The 23,660-nt window shown below is 41.3% G+C and overlaps 1 protein-coding gene across 11 annotated transcripts in view; it reads left to right on the top strand.

The window, feature by feature from the left end:
* Window positions 1-19,476, top strand: part of LOC128733018 (oxysterol-binding protein-related protein 8) — a 58,257-nt gene extending 38,781 nt beyond the window's left edge. For 2 of the 11 annotated variants that reach the window (XM_053826547.1, XM_053826548.1), the window contains 9 exons: window positions 6,168-6,223; window positions 14,139-14,288; window positions 14,401-14,632; window positions 14,706-14,927; window positions 15,713-15,861; window positions 15,923-16,101; window positions 16,379-17,243; window positions 17,441-17,757; window positions 17,815-19,476. In XM_053826547.1, the coding sequence (XP_053682522.1) occupies window positions 6,168-6,223; window positions 14,139-14,288; window positions 14,401-14,632; window positions 14,706-14,927; window positions 15,713-15,861; window positions 15,923-16,101; window positions 16,379-17,243; window positions 17,441-17,757; window positions 17,815-18,097 (2,453 nt within the window). In that variant the 3' untranslated portion in view covers window positions 18,098-19,476. Of the gene's footprint in view, window positions 1-4,669; window positions 5,174-5,626; window positions 6,224-14,138; window positions 14,289-14,400; window positions 14,633-14,705; window positions 14,928-15,712; window positions 15,862-15,922; window positions 16,102-16,378; window positions 17,244-17,440; window positions 17,758-17,814 lie in introns of those variants that run through there. The other 9 variants (XM_053826554.1, XM_053826556.1, XM_053826549.1 and 6 more) reach the window with 9 other exon arrangements.
* Window positions 19,477-23,660: the final 4,184 nt, after the last annotated feature.

Genomic DNA, 23,660 nt, shown 5'->3' with positions numbered 1-23,660 from the left:
GGCAGAAAGGACCATCTTTTTGTCGAAGTTCCCTGCGTGATTCGAATGGATCCGTCAATCCACCCGAGATTCTCACACAGCACTGGATTCCAACCATCGTGGTCATGATAAATCTAGTAAGCTTACCCGAAAGTCCGTTCTAGTCCAGAGTTTTCTATAGCTCTTGTATATTTACACTATTATTTGCGGCTTTGAAACCAATGAACAAGTGATGCGTTTCTGGAGGATTTGCCGTAGGGTGAAGATTTGGTCCGTTGTCGACCGACCCTCCATGAAACCGGCCAATAACTTCCCAAGTAGCACACTATTGGTCCATTTAGTTGAAGCAACCGATTTACGACTGAAATTAGTCATATTGCGGTTACTACAACAACTTTGTAACAACCGTGCTAGTAGGGTTCCCACGAATCTATTGGCTATTGACGATAGTCGATGAAAGATGACATGGGACAGCACTTTGTAGGCGGCATTCGGGGTAGTGATCGCTCGGTAGTTCTCACAATCCAGCTTATCGTCTTTTTTGTAGATATGGCAAATAACCCCGTCTATACACTCCTCCGGTAGTCATTCTGTATCCCAAATTTTGACAATCAATTGATGCAAACAGTTGGTCAACTCGTTCGGCCCATTTTAAGAAGTTCCGCTCCAATGTCATCCTTTCCTACTTCTATGTTGTTTCTCAGTCGCTGTACTATGGGCAAAAACGAGCGAAAAAACAGCCCCAATTAAGATACGGCCTGCATACTGATAAATTATAGATGATCCTATGTAAAATTTTTCAAAAAATCATATGGTGCCCGTCCCATTCCTGTTTGTCATCGGGAAGAGCCCCATTAGGCTTATTTTCCACAATTTTTAACATTTTTTCACACTTATTAGGTTATAGCAAGCTAATCTCGGGGAAACCAAAACCTAAAAACCTAATGTGTGATCACAGACTAACAGACGTAACACTAAAGCCTCATTCCATCGCCAATAAAAACGATCATTTCAAATGTTCACTTAAGCCAAGACTCAAACAACAGTCGCTGCGCGAGAACGCCGCTCGCTTGCACTGGCGCTGTTGTCAGATAATATACAAGTAAATTTATAGCATTGCTAATTTTATAGCAAGCTACTTTGCGTAGCGCGAAGACTGCACCGGGTGATGCTCGTATTTTTTCCAAGTTTTAGGGGTGTCATTGAAACGATGTTTTGTTAGCAAATTTGTTCGAAGTGTTACGTCTGTTAGTCTGTGATATTAGGCTTTACCTGCTACTAAGACCGTGTGGCTCAGCCGTCTGCTCAAAATCTACCAAACCTCGTGTTTTAGTCTTGACTTTGAAATGCGGTCAAGCATATATATTAATATTTTTTGAAACGGGGGTTGGTCTACAGTTGATGAAGGGGTGCTGGATCCAGCGCCTCTATGGTTCAAAGCTACAAGTACCAGCGAGCCACTTGCCCCGGCAGGTGTTGTGGGTTCGAATCCGGTTATAATTTCCGATTATAGCTTGGTTCGACCCATGCACCTTCCAGCAATGGACAAAAGGTAGGAGTCACAACGACAGCGTAGCTACCAATAAGCCCCCCCCCCACACCTTTCCACTCTTTCCCCTCCATTCAAAAAATTCTTCATTACTTTCCCCTACCGCCCCTTCATCAATTGTAACGGGTGGCAACTAAAATTTTTTTCTCAAGCTGTCAAAAAAAGTCAAAGATACATGAAGAAGATCTGATTTACCGAAATTAAAGATACATTATCCGTTGTTGAAAAAAAATTAGTGTCCGTAATCGGCTGTTCAGCGATTCTTTCGTTTGATGTCGAAACAGGAGCGTTGTACGGCCGTCATGTTAACTTTGCGAATGCATCTCTTGATTCTACTAATCAACTGTTTGCAATTCGTGGCTCTCCAGTTATTTTTGTACATCAAGGAACTCAAAATCCCGAAGAAATCTTCGGGGGTCGAGGTTTTTGGGTAAAAATGGGATCGAAAGGGTATTCAGTAACGATTGTGTTTTTTTTGGCGTAATGCGATGATGCTCTATCCGGCCAAAACACGTATTGTCCTTCTGCATGATGTTTTTGTAGAAACGGGATCAAAATTTTCTTCAAGCATTCGTCTGGTGCATCTCAATTGATAGCCAAACCAGAGGGCTTGTTGAAGAAACGAGAAAGAAAACAATGTCCTTCTGCGTCCGTAATTTTCGCTGGTCTTCCATTACCTTGCTTGCGAATAGTTGTTGGGCATCTTAGGATATGGTAAACAGTCGAAGCTGCAACATATTTGCTTTTTAAATGTTGCACCGTATACTTTTTGCCGAGATTTCTGTTGCAGTTCGTAGAAGTGTACAACGCGCTCCCGAAATGGTTCTTGTTTCGACGCCACTTTAAGCAAAACTGGAAAAGCATAAAAAACAAAAAATATTAACAAAAAGAGAAGAGAGAGAGCTGGCACATACATACTCTCATTTCTCTCTGAGCTCGTTTGTTGTTGAGCATAAGGGCCGCGAAAAAATTCCAAAATTTTAGTTGCCACCCGTTAGAACCACCGTTTCAAAAAATATTAAAAGGATACTTCATAATAGTGATTTCTTTCGATCTTCAACCCTTTGGTGCCTTTGGCGGGTCAAAAGTATTTCTCTTTGAATTCCTATAAATTCATGATAGTTCATTTACATATATGTATATTCGCTCATACCTGTTCATTATAGTCTAATCTATCTATTCAAATACTTTCGTATTTCGTATACTAGGTGAATTCTCTAACTTTTTTCTTAACAATCAATAGTCATAAACTTCTGCACCGTAGTGTTTTCTTTTCCAACAATTTTAACTACTTTCGGTGAATCTTTTTCGAATTTTCCACGCTGTTCGCTGGTTTTATGTGTTTCCTCAGCTTCGCTTTCGTCAAAGTTCAAAAAGTTTCGACAGGACAAATTTCTGGACATTTTGGTGGGTACATGTCATTCGTTATCTTATGCAGCATTCTTTGCCTTATAGCGCTGTAGCGAATTCTTCGAGTAAAGCAGAAAGCGAGTTCAGGCCAAAAGATTGTTAAATATGCTGCTTGATCAAAGCTAGCAACCTGTTTTGCAGACACTCTCTCTCGTGGATTTTTCCTTTCATTTACGAGATATTTTTCTACATTTGTATATGGCTTGCCACATCATAATATCTTACCAAATTGTGCGGATTCTCTTATGAGGTATGAAATTGCGGTCGCGACAACGTTAGTCGAGTTTTATGTAGGTTTTGTCGTCCATAATAATAAACCTCGATTTCTTGGTCAGCAGTTTGTCCTACAGCTTCCGAGCTCTTGGTTTCACGGATTCAACCTGTTTAGTTTGGTCGAAAATCAGAGTGCTTCCGTGCTATTGCTTTCGGCAGGACGGCGCTACATCCCATACAACCCGTTAATTGGGATGTATCTGAATTTTTTCAGTTTTTGAAAGATAGGTCTTTTGTTTATACTTTCAAAGAAGTTTAAGTTTTTTTAATATATCACTATAACTACTTACTTGTACATAAGGGAAAATGATTGTCCATATGGCACAAAAATTGTAAATTCCTGTGGTTTCTCTACGTTTACGTTATTTTTTAAATAAATAACACTTACTGGATATGAGTTCAATGCGTAATTATTGCTTCATCAATAGTCATAAATGTTGCTTCAAACTATTCTTTCTTTATTCTGATATTATTTTCGACACCTCCAGGCGTACCATATCCACTAAATGGACAAAATTCAATGTTTAAGGCGTAAACAGCGATAGCATCAAACTGAGTTGATGCACAAGAGAATAATGATAACTGGAAAATTTCGAAAATATGTTAAATATCTGTGCAAAATAGAGCACAAAATACATTATTGTCATTATAACTCGTATCTGATGTGATATATCATCACAATAAGTATGTAAAACGATCTAAACAAAGTGCATTCTCATTGGGTATTTTGTTTTGAATTTTACTCATTCTCGTGTTTCGGCTGTACCATCCAGTTTTCGAATGAATGCCGACGATGTTCAACCTCAGCTTCGTTCATGATGAAATCCAAAGCTTTAAGTAAATGCATTACCGGTGAAGGAGTTGAATAGTTTGTTGTTAAAATGTGATGAATAACCATTCAAATGGTCACTTTTTCGTAAATTTTTCAACCACTGCTTCATGCTTTGTACCCAGCTCTAGTGTGCTACGATCCTAAGGACTCGTAAAAATCTATACCACACTACACTCGAACAAACAAATGACTCGCTAAACTAACATCGTTCATCAAGCCCTATTGAAAAGTAAATAGTTCTGTTATTCTTTACTATTTACAATTTCATTATCTTTGATTAAAATAAACAAAGTATTGGCGCACCCCTCGGAGTTTACAGTTTCACTTTTATTTACTCGCCAACGGATTGTGACGGTGATACAGCGTACGATGCAGGCGATGATAGTTAAGGCAAGTTGCCGGTGTTTGCCATAACCCTCAGATTTATCATGAAACCGTTTACTCTATTGTAGTGTAGCTACTAGCTAGAAGGTGCTTTAAATTTCGTTCGGCAACCGTTTTGCGCTGTATTCCTCAGCGTGTGCTTCACTACACATCGAGTCTATCAACACTACTGCAGCATACTACGGCGGTGCTGATTGTCGCGATGACTCGTTTCGCAGTTACTACTGTATGTATTGCACATGGCTCAGTCGGTGTTCTGCTGTTGTTGTTTTGTGCTGGCCTCTTTAGTACCATCAAGTGGTCTGTCGTGTCCGGTTCTAAAGTGAGCGGGTTGGTTTTGTCGGTGCTCGAAGCAAATGTAAAAAAAATGATACGCGAAGTGCGCTCCCAATTATTACCTAATTGAATTATTAACGTCCGTAAATGCGTGTGGTTTTGGGTAGCGCTGGGTCGAACTTACCCTAGTACCGTAACATAGTACCGTAAAGTGAAAGGTACACCCTGTAAACAACCGGGTTCATCGTGTAGCCCTCCCCGAAGAATGTTGGTTGCATGCGTAGTGTTTTGTGGTTTGACTTGTTAGTAAAAGTTCTTCGGCAACTACCGTGGAGAAAAACCACCATCAACAGTTGGTGTTGAGCGCCCGCGTTTTCCCTTAATTCTCACCCCGTCCCTTGTGGGTGGGTTCGAATTGGGGGGTTCCATTCAGTGAAGCCTGTCTGGTTCGGGTGCATAAATAACGTGCGGTAAACAAAGTTAGCGCGGTTGTTAAGTCGATTGAAATACGACTTTTAATCTATATGTATATAATTCGACGCATAAACTCGCATTTGACGTACCCGTTTATGGCATTAAGTAATATGAAACTCATTTCACATTTTTATCACAAAGGAAAATGTGCGGTTGGAAAAAAGAGAAATTTTCGTTTCTACTAACGATCTCCTGTTTATGTGGTCAGATGATGTTGGACTTAGAATATTGTGTCGGATAGTACTGTGAATTCGACAAATGGGCCGTGAGCTGTGTGCAAATTCCCCATGACCATTCCTTTGTGAATGCACGATGTGTCGTCAGAATAGTGAAATTCCTACGTCTTCTGCATAGTTTTAAATTTAACTGGCTGACTTGTTTGTTCAGCCTTTTTTGCATATCACGAGAAAAAGTTGGTGCACAACAATTGTTTTGTAATTTGTTTACAGCGGGTGCATTTTAGTAGCAGCAGTCGACAGCGGAACTATCGTGAACAGCAGTCATGCATATTCGACGATCTTTGCAAGCCCCAGGTGACTTTGCGAGTTGACCAATTGTGGCGGCGCATATGTTTGTTGGCCAATTTTTCGCGTTTACGTCCGTTGATAAACTTCTGAATCACCGTCTAGGAGGAAGAGGAAGAACAGAAAGAGTGTAACTATTGAAACAACAACAACAATGAATTAAGCAGCATGTGATAAGTGGTTGCAATTTTGACAGTCAATGTTTTGTTTTCGTCCAAACTTGATAACGACCCTGGTTGTGTTTTTAGAAGCAATACGTGATTCTTTATTTTACGTTTGTTCGTTGGTTCGGTAAATTATCACCATTGTAGAAGAGCTGAAAGCCGACACACTGACGAGCAACAGTAGCAAGTAGTATAAATGTGTATCTCCAGAATAAAACGAGCAACTATGCTGAATCTATGAATTCCTCCTAACGAAACCCAAGGAAAACCGTTCAGTACATGAGCTATGAAATTCTTTCTAGGGATCTCAGGATGGAACGACAGCAGTCCAAAACTCGAGGCCGGCTTCCCAGATAAGGTGAGTTTTTGAATAGAATACAAGTAATTTTATCTCAAAATTTTCAAGGCTAAGTTTCGCTGATCGTTATCGATTTATTGCTGTACTTTTCACCATGTGATTCCAACTCGTTTGATAATGGAAGCTCATGCTTGGGTGAAAAACATTCGCTAAAGGTCGCACCTAGCCCCGTACTGTGAAACTAGCAATTTTTGAGTCAAACAGGAAAAGTCTCTCTATGCATTACTGGCTGTGTGGTAACATAGAAACAGAACATGTTTGAGGCATTTATTGTGCAAAATTTTTTGCAGAATAATTTTGGGTCTTTGGCGAGGACAGTTTCATTACAAATAGTTTTGCTATTAGCCGTATTTCATGTGAAGGAATGTTTGCTTGCTCGGTTTTTTTTAAATAGTTTGTTGCTTGTCATTATTTTCTTCTATCAATTAGATACTACAAAACAATCTGTGGCTTCGATAGCGCAAGTTCACAGGATACTGTCCTCGTCGTAATAGGGGATGAATAATTGAAATTTAATATTCTGTGTATTGTGCGGAACGAGCCATCACTGCATTGCATTGCCACTGGGGTGGTACCTAAACCGTTATGAATATTCAAGCGACCTCTCTGCCAGGTATATACGCCGGTCGATAATTCGCAGAACGTTTATTATTCAACTTAATTGAATATCACTGTCGGTTCAGTAATACATTGGCCCGCAATTTGCCATTCTGTGGTTGCTGTTTAATATTCCGTCGCAATATTCATTGAACAGCAAACGAAATTTCACACTTTCACATTCAATTTTAAAACTTTTAAATTGAATTCACTTTTAGAATTTTAGAACGTTCTTTTGGATCATTAATAAATTCCACATGTCAGTTACGGTTCAAATCACGCCACATTGCTGCCGCTTGGTGTAGTAATTAGCGTTACCGATGCTGAAACCAACGAAAGACTTCAGCTTGCAATTCACACGTGTCGAGGCTTCGTGCAAGTACGAGCCGGTCTACAGTTACCTTGGTCTAGAAGTTAGCTCGTTGTTTTGTTGGTTACGAAAATTTTATTATGCTTTCACTGATGGAAGGGTGTGTAAAAGTATGCGATTATTAGGCAAATGTGAAGACTTTCATTAGGATATAACAAAGCGGTTACAGTTTCGTGAAAGAAATGAAATGATTGCATTCCTTAATGTTCTTTGAAAAATATTGAAAAGAAAAACGATTTTTTTAGAGTACTCCCGATCAGATGATTCTAACAAAAATATTACAGAAATGTAGCTCAAGTTTTGGTATTTCTATCAAACTCTGTTACAAATGTGATAGAAAAACTTGCGACACACAAAATGTTCCACCAAGTTTCTATCTTCTTCTGTTACTTATAACACGCTTTGTTAGAATTTGGTTATACAGCAGAACAGAATGCTGATTTTTTAACTCATCTTGATATATACTAGATCAAATTATATCATAATTTGATGTATTTGTGATATGCTTAGAGCAGATTTTGTTACAATTTTTGTTATTTTAACTACTAACGAGATCAAGTTTATAGCAAAACACAAAGGAGATTTTGTCATAAAACACTTGTTATTTAGAACTCATCAAGAAGATGTAAAATATTTGTATTGGCCTAACTTGAGAATGGCTGGGCGTAAGAAAAAAGTTCATATGTCATAATTTGTTCAAAATGATGTGTGGAATTTAATTTTGTTTCAGAGCATTGTAGGGGTTGTGGAGTTCAAAGGTTCATCACTATTCACGATCCACAGAGCCTGGGAGGAGGACTTGGTTCGAGTACGGTTATAGTTGGCTCCGTTTTTAGCTTGGTTTGATCCACGGATCACCCAGCTTGGAGCAGTACACAACTTCTTAAGCGATACTTCAATAACCCTCCCTTACTTCATTTTCTGCTCTTTTGTGTTCACGCCTGTTCTCATTCTGTTTGGATCCTATCAACATATTTGCTTCATTACATTTTACCGTTGTAAAAAGTGAGTTAGGGTGCTGGACGCTGGTCTACGGCGGATCTTCGTATACTTTCCCGACATTGGCATGGAAAACCGGCATTATAACCAACTTTAAGGCAAATGACACTAAAACTTATACTTGGAATCAATATTTATGTATTGTCCTTTCGTAATCGACAAAGGATAATGTAAGAAAACCACTATTTTTCAAAAATAACAATCTTCTTGGATTTACTCAATGTTGCGAATCGAGCGAGAAGTCAACGATGCTTACTCACACGCGAAAGAGTATGAGAAACATAGCATTCAACGCTTATACTGCGGCTGCAGGCGTAAAAGAAACAGCCGCCGTTGCTGTGTGCAGACATTCTGCTACCCACACACACGCGCGCGCGCATCCTCGCATCATTTTCCTGCATAACTTATTCGCGAGTCAAAAAGCTCGTAAGGAATCAGCTGCCCGTGTGGCTGGTGGCGCACTAGGATATAAATTTTGCATTACTTTTTCTTATGCAGAAAAAGTCAGAATTATTCATCTTCACCCTCGATTCTACTCACGGGTGGAAGTGCGAACCGTCGCGAGTAATCGGTATTAGCAGCTTGGGCTGCAACGACGAACGAGAGTGACGACTGTAGCTGTTAGCTAAACACACACTCACTCAAACACACAAAAACTCGTTGCAGTACGTGAATAAATAAGAGCGAGAGTCCGAAAGGGATGCTTATGCCGGCGTGTCGTTAGAATGAGTACGTGTGTGTGAGAAAAGTGAAAAATTCATCTCATGGAGCATGGAGTTTAGTTTTGTTTTCCCAATTTGTTTATTTTTCACACATTTATAGACATATACAGACACATCATTTTCATGAACAATGCGATTTTTAGTAGAAGTAGTTTCGTGTCATTTGTGTTTGTGCATGACGAACACTGAAAATATTTTCTATGTGACAACTAACTTTTCATAGCATTGTGAGTTTTGATTACAAAACACAACATTCTAATTTCAGTAGCAAAAACCATGTTCAAAAAGTTTTCCGGGAACACTTTAGAAACTTTCAGACACCGTTAAATACCTTGGATCAAATCTATAAATGCGCTGTGAATATGTAATAACTTTTGGTAAGCAAAAGGGCTGAAGTTTTTGGAGCGTCTTAGTAGAATACGAAACCTGGAATTTAAATAAAAAGAAAACTGATCCAATTTGATTCTACAATGTGTATTTTATATTTTACGTATTTCGCCTACGACACTATTGTTGATCTAAACTTTTGATTTTTCGCTTTTTAAGTTGGAGCGATGGAACTAATTTTGATCAGACCGAACATATTTTCACCCTCAAGGTGCTTTTTTAAGCAGTCCTGAAATCTGAATTTTTATACGCCTCCATAAAAAAATCCCTCAAATTTTTCCCCCTATTCAGTAAGTTCGCGTTCCTATCCGCGAACTACTAATCGGCATCTGCATTAATAGATTTGATATTTTTGGTCCGTAGATGCGTAAAATGCAATCTGTCCAAATTGTTTATCGGGGCATACACTCACCGCACCGTTCGGCAAACGGTATTCGTCGTATCTTTCATTCTCTAGAGTTCTTATGGAAAATTGCGAGTTTGGCCCATTTATTTTCAACTGATTAAAATACGTGACACTGCTTAACTCGTTCCTTACCCTAAATTGGATAAGTTTTCTTTTTCTTTCATTTCCAAGCAAAAGGGGATAAAGAGGTGACTGAAATCGAAGGCTTTAATTCTTTTCGACTATTGTGATTTAAAGCCTAGCCTTACTTACTCTACTTTACTTTTTCGGCGACAATCCGTTTATCGGACCCATGCCGAATTCAGGAGCCGTCTCCACATTTCTCGGTCTTGGGTTGCCGCTCTCTAGTCGCCTCTAATACCCGCTGCGCTAGCATCCTCGTCAACAGCGCTTATCCAACGGGTGCGGGGTCTGCTTCGAAGTCGTCGGCCTTTGTCGGGTTCTCTGCTAAATATTATTTTCGCTGGTCTCTTATCCGGCATCCTTGCTACATGGCCAGCCCATTTTAGCCTGATGTGTTTTAATCGCTTCACAATATCCGCATCTTTCTATACTTGGTATATTTTATGATACATGCGCCTGCGCCAAACTCCTTTGTCTAATACGCCGCCAAGAACTGATCGTAGGATCTTACGCTCAAAAACGCCAAGAGCTCGTCGGTCGCTCTTTTTCTACGTCCACGCTTCGTCGCCGTAGAGTACCACTGGGCGAATTAGCGTCTTATCGAGTTTTGTACGGAGTTGTAGGCTACGGGACCTCAACTGACTACGTAATCCGTAGAAGGTTCTGTTGGCAGCCGCTATTCGCCTTTTTACTTCACGGCTCACATCGTTGTCACATGTCACTAGCGTACCAAGGTAAACAAATTCGTCGACCACTTCAAAAGTATCTCCATCTATCACCACCATAGTTCCAACACTCAAGGGGCTACTACGCTCTCTACCGCTTCAGGATTTATGATTAGCCCTATCCTCGCAGTTTCCTCCTTAAGATGCGTGTACACTTCTTCCACAGCTCTACGGTTAACACCGATGATGTCGATGTCGTCCGCGAACCCTAGCAGCATATGAGATTTCGTGATGATGGTACCACTTCTCTGACCTTTGAATAGCACTTTCCAATGCAATATTGAACAGCAAATTCGATCGTCCGTCACCTTGCTGCTTCGAGCCATCTAACATTCTAACGTTGTAAACGAGTACGAAGTCTCACCCGCTATCCTGACATTTGAATTGGAACCATCAAGAGTACCACGTATCAGCCTAATCCAGGGGCTACGCCCTGAAATTTTTCTTAGGGGGGGTTCATACTCCGGGTTCTTCACTTGACAAAAAAAATTAAATAGATAGGGTTTATTTCTAATTTCCGTCGTAGTAAGGAAAGCCACTCTAATTTTCATCATTTCTCATGTGGATATAATAAATACTCCAAAAGCTCTGCTGCTGATTTGACTCAAACACACTCACCTTCCGATCCGTGCCCTTTGGATTCACTAAAAAGCGATTAATAAAGCATGTGATTGAACTTACGCAATTGACTTTATATCTTAAATTCGTCGTACCGTTTTAAAATCCGTCCATCAAAATTTTTCATCGTCCGAACTAAAAATCACAATAATGTTTACGAAGCTAAATGTTATTCTGCAAAATTTCTGAAGGGTATGCAAGTTTTCCCGGCTGCAGAATAATAACAATGCGTTGCGTAAGTTATTTTCATTTTATGAATGGCGGAAATTGAAACGATTAGTCGACATTTTCTAGTAGAATCAATATATATAGAATGCCAGTGTCGCTGCAGTGCTCGTGGTAAACATCACACATTTGAAAATTACGTATTTACACTGTATGCGCATATGTGTGAGTGATCGATTCGAAACGGGAATCTGATTGTCAAACTAAAAAGGCAACCCAATAAAAAATCCTTCTGCTTTTCCGTAAATCACGTAGGATAAATCACCCGATTTGGTCGTTTTAGGGTATTTCGTCGGCAGGAAAATTTTCTATTGGGCAATTTGACAATGTAGTTCCCGTATCCAAGACACGAACCAGCAACATGTTTGCCACCAAAATATCCATGAAACACCAGCGACACTGGCATTCTATATATATTGATTATACTCATTTTCTTCTTCGTCGCACGAAAAAACGTTGGAAATTTGGGTGCTAGGAATTCTTGGATGAAAAAAAAGCATCTAATAGATCTCAGCTCACTTTGTTTGATCGCGTATGAGAGGCAACAAACTAAAATAACTAGTTTTGCATTGTGTGTCATAAAAATCGCAGATATTTTTAATATTTTTTGTGTTGGATAGGACGGGAAACGGCAATTACGACGAAGCAGCAACATACCCTATAAAAGAAGATTAATGTTGAAATTGCGCCTCCCAGTTGACATCGTGGTACGTTGTATATTCAAATCTTGCCTGAGAAAGACTAATTATAGTCAATAGGACCGAGTCCCTTCCAGGCGTGGCAAAAGTCGAGACAAGTTGACAGCTTAATCTGCATGCTTTTCAACATCACCCTTGAGAAGATGATCCGGCGAGCAACATCAAAACGAGAGACTCAATTTTCAGTGAAGGTAGCGAACTTCTTGGCTGAAACTTCGCAACGGCGGAGGCCATCTGCGCTAGACTGAATGCGGAGGCTAGTCGGATTGGGCTAAAGTAAATGCGTCGCAGTCCAATGGGATCGCTGGTGGCCGCGGTTAACACAAATAAGGAGATCTTGCGGCGCATTTAAGCAAAAAATCGAGTCTACTTTGCCCTTTGCAAGACGCTTCCATCCGGTAGCAAACGATAGCCACCGTACGATGCTGACAAAGTACCTAGCCCTTATTAGACCGGTAGTTTTTATGGATTTGACGATACTCACTGAGGACATGCCCGCACTTGCGGATGATATTTGACGGAGCAAAAGCTGGAAGCGAAGAGCGGCGGAGGTACACTAGAATCTCTTTTTACGTCCATTTATTTCACGTAATTTCCTTTTGCGTCAATATTTTTACGTACGGAATTTGAATTAATGTCGTCTCGTTTTACGTCTAAAATTTGAATTAACGTCCACCCTTTTTACAACCGATAATTGTGGACGTTAAACGAGATTTGCGTGTATATGAGTCACGAGCAGCAGTCCAAACCCAGTTAAAAGATAAATTTTTTGATCGGGAAGATGCCTGAATTATTTACGTGGGATACATTGTTTCTTTAAACACACGTTTTAATTTGAATACGTTGAATTTTATCTTATCTCGTTAGTACAGAAGATTCTCAAGGTTTTTGACTGCCAATTATTGCTTGGTTTGGATGATAATGATTGTTTCCAGTCATGTCCAGGGTTCCACAAGGCAGTCATTTCGGCCCGTCTCTTTTCCTGCTATTCACAGTCTTCTATTTGCTGATCTTTATAGTAAAGACACAGTACAATCTGCTTCTTGTAGTGACTTAGTGCTTTCAGTGTTCCCTTACAATTTTTTGCTCTGCCTCGAGTGACCCTAAATGCTGTTTTCTCTTACAACAGTTTATTTTGAATTATACGCAGATTGAATACAATCAAAAGTATAACAAATCTTTCCTCGACACCCCATAGATCAAACAACTCGCTCCGTATGCTAAATAGCATGTCGAGTAGACCCTTTAGTGCTTTAGTAGAAAAAGAGAGAGGATTTTTCCTCAGTACAAAATCAGTACAGATAGAACTAAGCATCAAAACACTGTGAAAGAAAATATGCTCTTCTTGCCAGCTATAATCCCTGTAATGCAGCATCTGCGATTGAGAAAAAATCAGACACTTCAAAAACTGTCATCTCGATTGTTATGATTCGACTGTTACTTTATTGTGTCCAACCGACTGGAAGGTCAATCACTATATCGGTATCGCTGGTATCGGTATGCCCAAAGTGGTAAATGAGTTCGCTTGGGGTGCGCATCTGTAATCCGTGCCTGAGAAGTGATGTGATAAAAATAAAATAACCGCATGGCATTCAATTTAGTTTTTTTTCTGTAACTTTTGTCATTTGGTATGAAGAGTTTTAACAAGAAATTGATCCTGGCCATGAATTCTTTTCAATAAAATTTGATCTAAAAATCTTTGTTTTTGTTATTTGAGTGATTCAACTAAACATTATGAGAAGTGAACAAAATATTACTGTTTTATTATTTTGCCTTCTATTTTTTACTGAAACACCGTTTATTAAAGCACCTAGTTGTATTAAAAAGAACTGATATTTCTAATTGATTCCCTTAACTTTACCTACATGTTGAATGCGAAACAGCTGAGTGCGATACGTGCATACGTGCTGCTTAAATAAAAACACACACGTGCTGGTTAATTAGAAACACAAGCGGTGCGCTTGAAAAAAAAAGATCTAACCTGTATGTACCTCATTTATCATGCAATTTAATCGGATTGTCTATTTCCTGATTACCACCACCAGCAACCTAACAACGATGCAGCAAAGCTGAACCGCAAGGAATCTTACAAAGCGCAACGAAAAAACTACCGCCGTGAAAAGAAACGAGTAGCATCCGAGTTGCTCAACTCGCTACAGGATCCGGCCGTAATAGTACTGGCCGATTGGCTGAAGGTAGGTGTTCAACCTTGTTCATTCTAGGCATTTTAATAGTTTGATTTGTTTAATCTATTTTATGTTTTTATTTTGAAAATGTTAATAATTGAGGTTTTTTTTATATTTTCAGATACGGGGCACCCTCAAGTCATGGACAAAGCTTTGGTGCGTGCTTAAACCGGGTCTGCTGTTCATTTACAAGAGTCCGAAGACCAAAAGCAGTCACTGGGTGGGAACGGTTTTGCTCACTTCGTGTCAGGTGATCGAACGGCCAAGCAAAAAGGATGGTTTCTGTTTCAAACTGTTCCACCCGTTAGATCAAACGATATGGGCTCCTCGAGGGCCGGACAAGGAAACGATGGGTGAGCCTGGTTTCATGACTTTGGTTAGTGTGCTGTTCACTTTTTTGACCAGTTTTTTCTTCATACATTATAGGAGCAGTTGTGCAACCGCTTCCCACATCCTACCTGATTTTCCGAGCTCCCAGCCAAGCCGCAGGAAAATGCTGGATGGATGCTTTGGAATTATCCCTGAGGTGTTCAGCGTTGCTTGTTCGATCAGTTCCTGCTATTGATACTAATGTGTGCGAGGGCGCCACCAGTACTCACGAGACTCAATGGTCCGAGGCGGACTATGAGAAGCACTTTGACGAGCATGGTAAGTTGTCTCAAATGCTCCGGAGAAGGCTAGGATAATTTTTCGATTCTCAATCCAGTACTAATTCGACCGTCTTTTTTCGTTCGTTGTTCCTTTCTTGCTTCCACTGCTCGTAATCTGTCACTAAAAATATCTTGTTGTTTCTAAAAATTGATGTTTGCATTGGAAATCGCTGCTACTTACACTAACCCCCCGATTGTTGGCTAAATTAACCGCTGAAATGTTGACCCCTTAAATTGCTTTCACGATTGTTAGTTCCCAAGTTGAAAGAGCACCTGAACTACCTGCTTAAATATTTACCTCCTTCCCCGCCGGACAAAAACAACCTTCGAGTAGAACCTTTCAAAAAGTCATATCCCCGTAGTCCGTGTCCCTCGCCAACGCCAATATTTCAGCAGCTGTATCTGGCAGTCGCTCATTGGGAGCGCTATCTGCGGGATTCTCCGGAATTCATACGCCACAGGGATGCGGACCGGGACACACTGTCACCTTGCAGCAATGACGATGTGTTTGATGAGCACTCCGTTCCCGGCCAGAGACGTAACTCTCTTCAGGTGGGACTATCCCCGACAGCGGCTGCCGATTGCGTCGGGAGTGAAACAAAAACTAGACGCCGTAGTAGTCCCGCTGAGTTCAACAAAGAGCCCGCAAGGTTACCCTCAAGCAGTGGAGTTACAATACGTGTTTCGGACAGCCAATGTTAGATGTTTCGTTTTTCTGTCTTTGTTCTATTATGCTTTTGTACACGTTTGATTTCAAAACCAATTAAGGATTTTGTTTTGTAGATTTGGATATCGATAGTCAACCGGACCAGGGAACTCTGGTCATGTCCGCTGGAGAATCCGATTCCGAGTCGGATTTAGGTGATGGATTGGAAGTGGAGGAGTTTCCTGAGACAGCATACGTTCACTGTCCGGAAGAGGAATTCGGCGCTGTAAGTCGAATAAAATTTATAACCGAAGTTTCAAAATTTGAATACTTCATTTTATACTTAGGCGGGAGAACAAGTGGAAGAGCTACCGGAGGAACATAAAAGTTTGATATGGTTCTTGGTCAAACAGGTTCGGCCCGGTATGGATCTTAGCAAGGTAGTATTGCCGACTTTTATCCTGGAGCCTCGTTCGTTTTTGGATAAACTTGCGGATTCCTACTACCATGCAGATATTCTATCAAAGTAAGTTTTTTTTAATTGACCATGCACAGCCTCCCAGTTGGCTTCGAGGTATGACGCTGGCCTAATAAGCCAGTTGTCGTATGTTCAAATCTCGGCTGGGAGAGGCTGTTAGAGTCAATAGGATTGTTGAGACTGGCCCTGCAATTGTCCTGTACTCTAACAGCTGGCTGCAAAGTCTGTCGTATAAAAACAGAAGGTCAAGTTTCTTTATCGGAATGTAGCACCTAGGCTTTGCTCCTTGTTTTGCTTTGCTCAGGACTCATTTATTATTTTACAGGGCTGTTCTAGAGGATGATCCATTTACACGTATGAAAACTGTAGTTCAGTGGTATCTGTCGGGGTTTTATAAGAAACCCAAAGGCCTAAAGAAACCTTACAATCCTATTTTGGGTGAAACGTTTCGCTGCTATTGGCAGCACGAAAACGGTAGTCGGACATTCTATATAGCTGAGCAGGTCTCGCATCATCCACCTATTTCCGTTTTCTATGTGACGAATCGACAGGATGGGTTTTCCATCAGTTGCAGCATTTTGGCAAAGTCGAAATTCTATGGGAATAGTACTTCGGCAATACTAGAAGGTGTTGCAACGTTGACATTGCTGCCAAGAGGCGAATGCTACACTTTGACTGTTCCTTATGCCCATTGTAAGGGCATTCTAATGGGAACCCTATCAATGGAACTCGGCGGCAAGATATCAATCGAATGTGAAAACACTGGTTACAAGACGGAGCTTGAATTCAAGTTGAAACCTTTCTTGGGAGGTAACGAGTATACCAATCTAGTCACCGGTAAGTTGAAGCTAGGGAAGGAGACACTAGCAACCATAAATGGTCACTGGGATGGCGAGATACGGATGAAGGATAGCCGTACCAATGAGGAAACGGTGTTGTTCAATCCTACAACGGAAGTCCGATCGAAAAGATTGCGCCGCTTTGTAGTACCGATGGAATCGCAAGGTACAAACGAATCGGAACGGCTTTGGCAACATGTCGCTGCCGCTATCCGCAGAGACGATCAGGTCGGAGCCACTGAGGAGAAAACGGCTCTGGAAGAAGCGCAACGAATCGCGGCCAAAGAGCGAAAGGCCACCTGCACTGAGTGGGTGCCGCTGTTGTTCCAGCAGGATCTGGTCACAGGGCAGGTATGTGTTTATCAGTTTATACGTATGTTTAATATTCGCTTAAATACAGAATTTTGTGTTGACATTTGCACCTATTTATTAACGCTCTATTGGGTGCAGAAATGGCCTTACATTCTGGACATAAAATTAGCTTTGTCATAATTTTAAAACAACAATCTTTTTCTCGAAGCACGATAATTAATATCAATCATTTCCAGTACCACTATAAATATGCTGACTTGCGTCCGTGGGATCCGCGGAATGATCTACGTCAGTACGAGTGTAACTATCGCATCCAAACGAAAACACGTCATCAGGCCCCGATGGTGCGTACCGCCTCGGTTATCAGCACAGAACCGCTCAGCATTCTGCAGGCAGAATCACGTAGTTCATTGCGGAAAGGTCGCCTGGTAGCCGCTGGAGTGGCCTTGAAGACTCGCAAAATCTCATCCAACACGTCCACGCCGGATCTGAACGACCCGAATTCAGACTCTAGTCATTCGAACGATCATACCAACAGCATCTCCAATGCCAGGTGAGGATGTTTATTGGTGCTAAAAGTAGATGCAATATGAAATATTCTGCCTTCTAGGGTATTACATTCACTGGACGACATCAACAAAAAGTTGGAGGAACACTCGAAGAAACTATCGAAGCTACAGTTGGACCTTGACAAGATAACCTGGGCACCCCGAACCAGTTCCAGTGATGGTGGATTCCTTGGCTCAGTCAGTTTGAGGAGTCTCGTGTTCGGGGTTATTGGGTTTTTGCTGCAAATCTTTGTCGTGTGGCTTTTTACGAAACGATCTCTCACGAAGATCGGTCCATCGGATGCCGGAGGTGCTACGGCACCGTCCAACGACGGTAGTCAATAGTGTAATGATTTATGCAATACTTGGATAGTTTTATTGAAGTTTATTTTTATGTTGATTATCTTTATATTTTACCACAATCCATTCTACAATCTACACACGGAAAGTAGTCCCGTAAAGCATTTTTTGCGTTTACATAAAAAAACTGGATTAAGCTATTACAACACAACATAGTTGTTTTTATGGGAATGGATTGTATAATTGGTTGCAGTACTCTTCGGGTGTTCAACGGTGAACAATCTATTAATTTCAAACAATTGTGAATTACATAGGGTTTAAACCACCTCTAAATCAGCATGCAGGTAAACACACATTTTGCAACTCCTTTACAAAACTAGCATTTTAATCTTACTACATACTTTTTGAATGCTATAAAAACTCAAATAGCGGGGACAAAAACCGTTCTGACTTGTTCCGTAAGCGTAAAAGGAAATCGGTTGGAAAAGAGACCCAGCTGCAGATGCTATTCCATACTAGAAGCCATAGTAGCCAATATTTCGTCCCTCCATCCTGAAGCTTTACGGCGAAAAGTTAATGTAGACCAAGCGAAAAGCTCCCTTTTATATACCTACTTACATTCCGCATTAGGCTGAAGATTCAAAAAATGAATTTCTTTACAAAGACTTTTATAGCAAACAACGTTAAAAGATAAATTATGAGAGATAGTAATGAAATTCGATTCCCAATTACTTCAACTATTTATTCATAGGTGGAGAAGAATGCAATAATTATTGTAGTTGTTACCTCGAATTAAAGGAAATAAACTTTTTCCTAAATAATCGTAGCAGAATACAAAACAGTGGTGGTAAGATTTACTTTTCGGCAAACCCATATCAGTAGTGAACCAACCAGTCAATCATATTATGCATAATTCTTTTAGCATCACAGTAGTTTTATTTGATAGTAATAAGGCTTCAATACTTTTACTTAACTTGTTCAATACCCTACTATCAATCATCTCGAAAAAATCCAAACCACAGTCTGCTTCCGGGTACTATTTTGTCGTACTATTAATTATCTCTAGGTATAAGCGATATCAATCATTTCCGAAGGTTTCCCAGCAGTTAAAGTTTTGGTGTAGTGTCTAGTGGGCGGTTGTGTATATTTTTTTAAATATTCAAGCAATGATTTATCCAATGCAGTCAAAACGGTTATCGAATCAGAAGGTTAATGCTAAGTTGCTATTTTGTAACTAGAAGCGAGAGTAAACTAACTGAATTTTGCCGTTATCATCTAATTGCAGCCGTACTAACATAAGCTAAACTTTACAATATGCTAGCACTAACAGGAAGTTTATGGAAATTATTGCGCTTTGCGCGCGCCCAATGGATTACTAATAATATGCATCAAATTGTTACTAAAATACAGCTTCACTGGTTACACGCGTGCTTCGGAAAGGTTTTTACTGGTCCTTTTGGTGAAGATGACATTCTTAGGATGGAAGCTCGTATAAACTTTGGGAACTTGTGGATTGCTCCGTCTTGCAATGAAGTATAACGTGCCCACACATCATATTTTCGTTGATTTCAGGGCAGCAAACGATACAATCGAGCGCGAACTGCTATGGCAGATAATGCACGAGAACTGTTTTTCGGCTAAACTGAATCAAAAGTACCCTAGAGTGAGTGTGCTACGTGTCTTTTTCGGGGGCACTCTCGTGTCCCTTCGAAGCGCGCAGAGGGTTGCGGTAAGGGAATGGACTGTCTTGTATGTTATCCAACATCGCTATTGAAATCAGAGATCTCCACTACCGACGGTTACCCACCGTGGCTTTTACCTGTCGCCAGGACAGGTTCTCGTCGACAGCCCGGATGTCGTTGGCTAATCTGCGTCACCATGAGCCTCTAGGTCTGTCTCTTCTACGTTGTCCTTGCGGATTCCAGTCGAGTGTTTCTTTGCGATCTCGTTTGCTCCTTTCCTCAAGGTGTGTCCGACCCACTTCCACCTGCGTTCACGAATTTCTGTTGCTATCGGCCGTTGATGACATCGACGATGGAGTTCCTCATAGGATATCTAGTTGTCAGGGCACCAGGCACGAATGATCTATCGCAGAAAAAAAGCAAAGCGCTGGGCTGAAACGGCTTTCTAAGACTTGACCATTCTTTATCGTGTTCACCAGACTTAATTTTTGGTACATTAACAATAAAACCTGCTGCATGGGAGTTCTCGGAGAGATCATCGAACTTGCTCTTCATACCGTTTCGGCGTTATGCGAGCAAGACGATGTCCTCGGCTAGGTCGAGATCATTTAACTGCTTCATCGTTAGAGGATTCCAAGACAATCTGTCTACTGTCAATCGCTCCAACTAATATCTCATCCATAATGATGAGAAAAACAGCGGTGATAAAATACAGGTGCTGCACCAGAAGTAACCGTTATAGGGTCGGAAAAAGCGCCGTTGTGCAACACCTTGCACGAGAACGCCTCGTACTGAGCTTCGATGAGATGGACTAGCTTATCTGGAACTCCTCTACGCCTAAGTGCGCTCCAGATGCTTTCGTGGTTGAGTCGGTCAAACGCTTTTTCGAAGTCAACGAACACTAGCAGAAGAGAGTCCTGGAATTTGTGTTGATTTTCTCCAATATAATTCGGAGCGTTGTAATATCGGCTACGCATGATCGTTCAGCACGGAATTTAGCGTGCTGGCGTCGGAGAACAGCGCCGATCCTCTCTTTACTTTACTTTACTTTACAGAGTACCTCGAGAATAATTCAGAGCAATGTGATGCCACGTTAGTTACCTCCTTCAGTAAGGTCTCTTTTTTAGTAACTTTGGCCAATATGCCCTGCATCCAGCCCACCGGTAAAGTTGCGGTTTCCCATATATTGCTGAAAAGTTTATGCATCATCTGGGCTGATAAAGATGGGTCAGTTTTGAGCATCTCGGCTGAAATGCAGTCTATTCCTGGCGCTCTATTGGATTTCATACTCTTGACACTCTTGAAGAATGCAATAATTAATGCAGTTGTTACCTCTAATTAAAGGAAATAAACTTTTTCCTAAATAATCTTGATTGCTGTTACAATTTCATCCAGTGATGGCGCCTCTAAGTTGACGTGGTTAATGCGACGAACTATAGGCGTTAACCGCTACTGGTTTTGTTAGTCTCTGACATTTGAAACTCTGAAGAGTTGTTTAAAATGCCCAGTCCATCGCTTAAGCTGTTCTGTACGGTCAGTCAGTAGCTGAACAGCTTTGCCCTTTAGCAGCATCTTTGTATTCATCCTGGCAACACTAAGGCAGTGAATAATATCGTACGATAAACGGATATCACCGTCGGTGGCGGCGGTTTCTGCTTTTTCTGCTGGGAGTTAGTCCAGCCTCTCTTGTCCCGCCTACAAACTCGTTTAACAGCCCTCACCAGTTCGGCGTATCGTTTACGGGCAGCTATTTTAGCCGACCCGGTCCGCACTCGCTCAATGCCGGCTTTGGCCTCTCTCGGCTTGTTGATCTTCCTCCAAATTTTATCCGAAATCCACACCTTACACCCGCTGCGCACTTTGCCGATGGTTTTGTCACTGGTCGGGATAAAGGCGTTCTTGATGCCGGTCCTTTGCTCTTCGACAGTTTCAGCAAGTGGTAACTCCGAGGCTCGGGATTCAAGTTGTTCGACATAGGCGCTTTTCAGCTCAGGATTCTTCAATTGGTGGACGTCATAATGGCACTCAACTTTCTCCTCCCGGCGTTTGGCACGTACGACGAGCATCGATAACAAGGTGAGGCAATGTCAGCGCTGCGTTTGTTGCATACATCAAGAACGCTCCTTCGCCATTTTCGGCTGATGCAGATGTGGTCGATTTGGTTTTTTCTGTTCGGCCATCGCGGGAAACACACGTGACTTCATGTGCTGGTCTATGGGGGAAGAGCGATCCATGAATGACCATATTGTTATTACCACAGAATTCTGTAAACATCTCGTTATCGCTAGGTCTCTCTCTCTCTTCCTCCTACGCCATGGCATCCCATGACTCGTTCAAGGTCCACGTTGTTTGAGCCAATCTTCGCAGTAAAGTCGCCCCAGAGGATTTGTAGTAGAAGAGGCAGACCTTGAGCCTCATGGCGACGGAGCTTAGCCAACGACATCCGAGCTGTAGACGCGTCTTGGCGATAGGTAAAAGCCATGGCGGGTAACCATCAGCAGTGGAGTTCTCTGATTTCATCCCTTTATTCTGCCGGACCGGCGGACATGGACACATAAGTAAGTAAGTAAGTAAGTAAGTAAGTAAGTAAGTAAGTAAGTAAGAGGATTTGGATGTCCCCGTTCGGGATTTTCTCAACCACACTGTTCAGCTGACTGTAGAAACTCTCTTTCTATTGCAGGTCGGCAGCATCTGTAAGGACAGGATTACTGCAAGGTTTCTAACTCGTGCAACCATTATTGAACAAGGCAACCATTATTCTTTCATTTATCGGTTCCCACTTCATCAGGGTCGCATGAGCTCAGTAGGAATCCAACTCCCCTTTCTCGAGTGGCGAAAATTCGTATGGCAGAGTAGAGCAAGACTTGCCAAAATAATGTTTTGTGTTCATCAGTACCCGGCCAGCGGATTCCGCTAAGAGCCAGACTTCCAGTTTCTAAAGGCCAGCTTCCCTTGCAAGTTAGCCAGCTTGCCCTGCTAACGGAGTTGAAACGGAGCCACTACTGACACGAGGTCTTCATATATTAAAACTTTTGTACTTAATTCGTTGAAAGTAGTTAAAATATGAGAATTACACTTTTAATACCTCGAAACAGTGAGCCCCTCATTCGCTATGGGCCCGACCGTTTAAAAAAATGTGGAATTTTTAACAAACCTTGAGATCTATAGATCACACTGTATACAGTGTGTGTGACAAATTTTTGCAGTAAATGAGATGTTTTAAAAAATAAACACCAGTTAGTCATATATGCGAGGAAAGTTTTGTGGTTTATTTTCTTTCGTAACATATGGGAATTGTAAATTATTTCATTCAAAAAAATCGCCTACCTTTTCAATGACTGTTGATAGACGTTTCCGGAAACTGCGGCATGCACGTTTTACCATGTTTCGATCCATAGATATCGTCACCTGGATGGATCGAGCGACCTAAGCGTGGTGTGAGGCATCCTATTGGTATCCCGCTAGACGACGCCCCACACAAAATAATCCAAAGAATTGATATCGGGACTGCTAGGGGGCCAAGTATCCTTCTCCCAAAGCTTGGAACATTTTCAACAAGCCATTTTCGTGTTTTGTGTGCATTATGAGCAGGTGCTCCGTCTTGTTGGAAGATGGATTGAAGGCCAGCAGCAACCTCCTTCATTCACGGGACAACAACATTCTTCAGAAACTTCAGGTATTCACAGGTTGTTCGAAGAAATTCGGAGGCATTACATTCCCTGGTGCAAGCCACCTGTCATTCTTTCGATTCACCTTTTGGTCCTGATTGAAGTATTTTTCATCAGAGAAAAAGATGACAGAATCATTATGATGAGGATGCTTCAACGGACTCAGAAGTTTTTTAGCATTCTCCAATCGCCGTGATTTGGTCGCAGCATTAATAAAATGATAAATTGACCTCTGCGTAGCGCATACGACTTATAACC

This window comes from Sabethes cyaneus, chromosome 1 (genome assembly GCF_943734655.1).
Source record: "Sabethes cyaneus chromosome 1, idSabCyanKW18_F2, whole genome shotgun sequence".
NCBI lineage: Eukaryota > Metazoa > Arthropoda > Insecta > Diptera > Culicidae > Sabethes > Sabethes cyaneus.
Note: the sequence above shows the minus strand (reverse complement) of the source record. Positions and strands in the feature narration are given on the sequence as shown.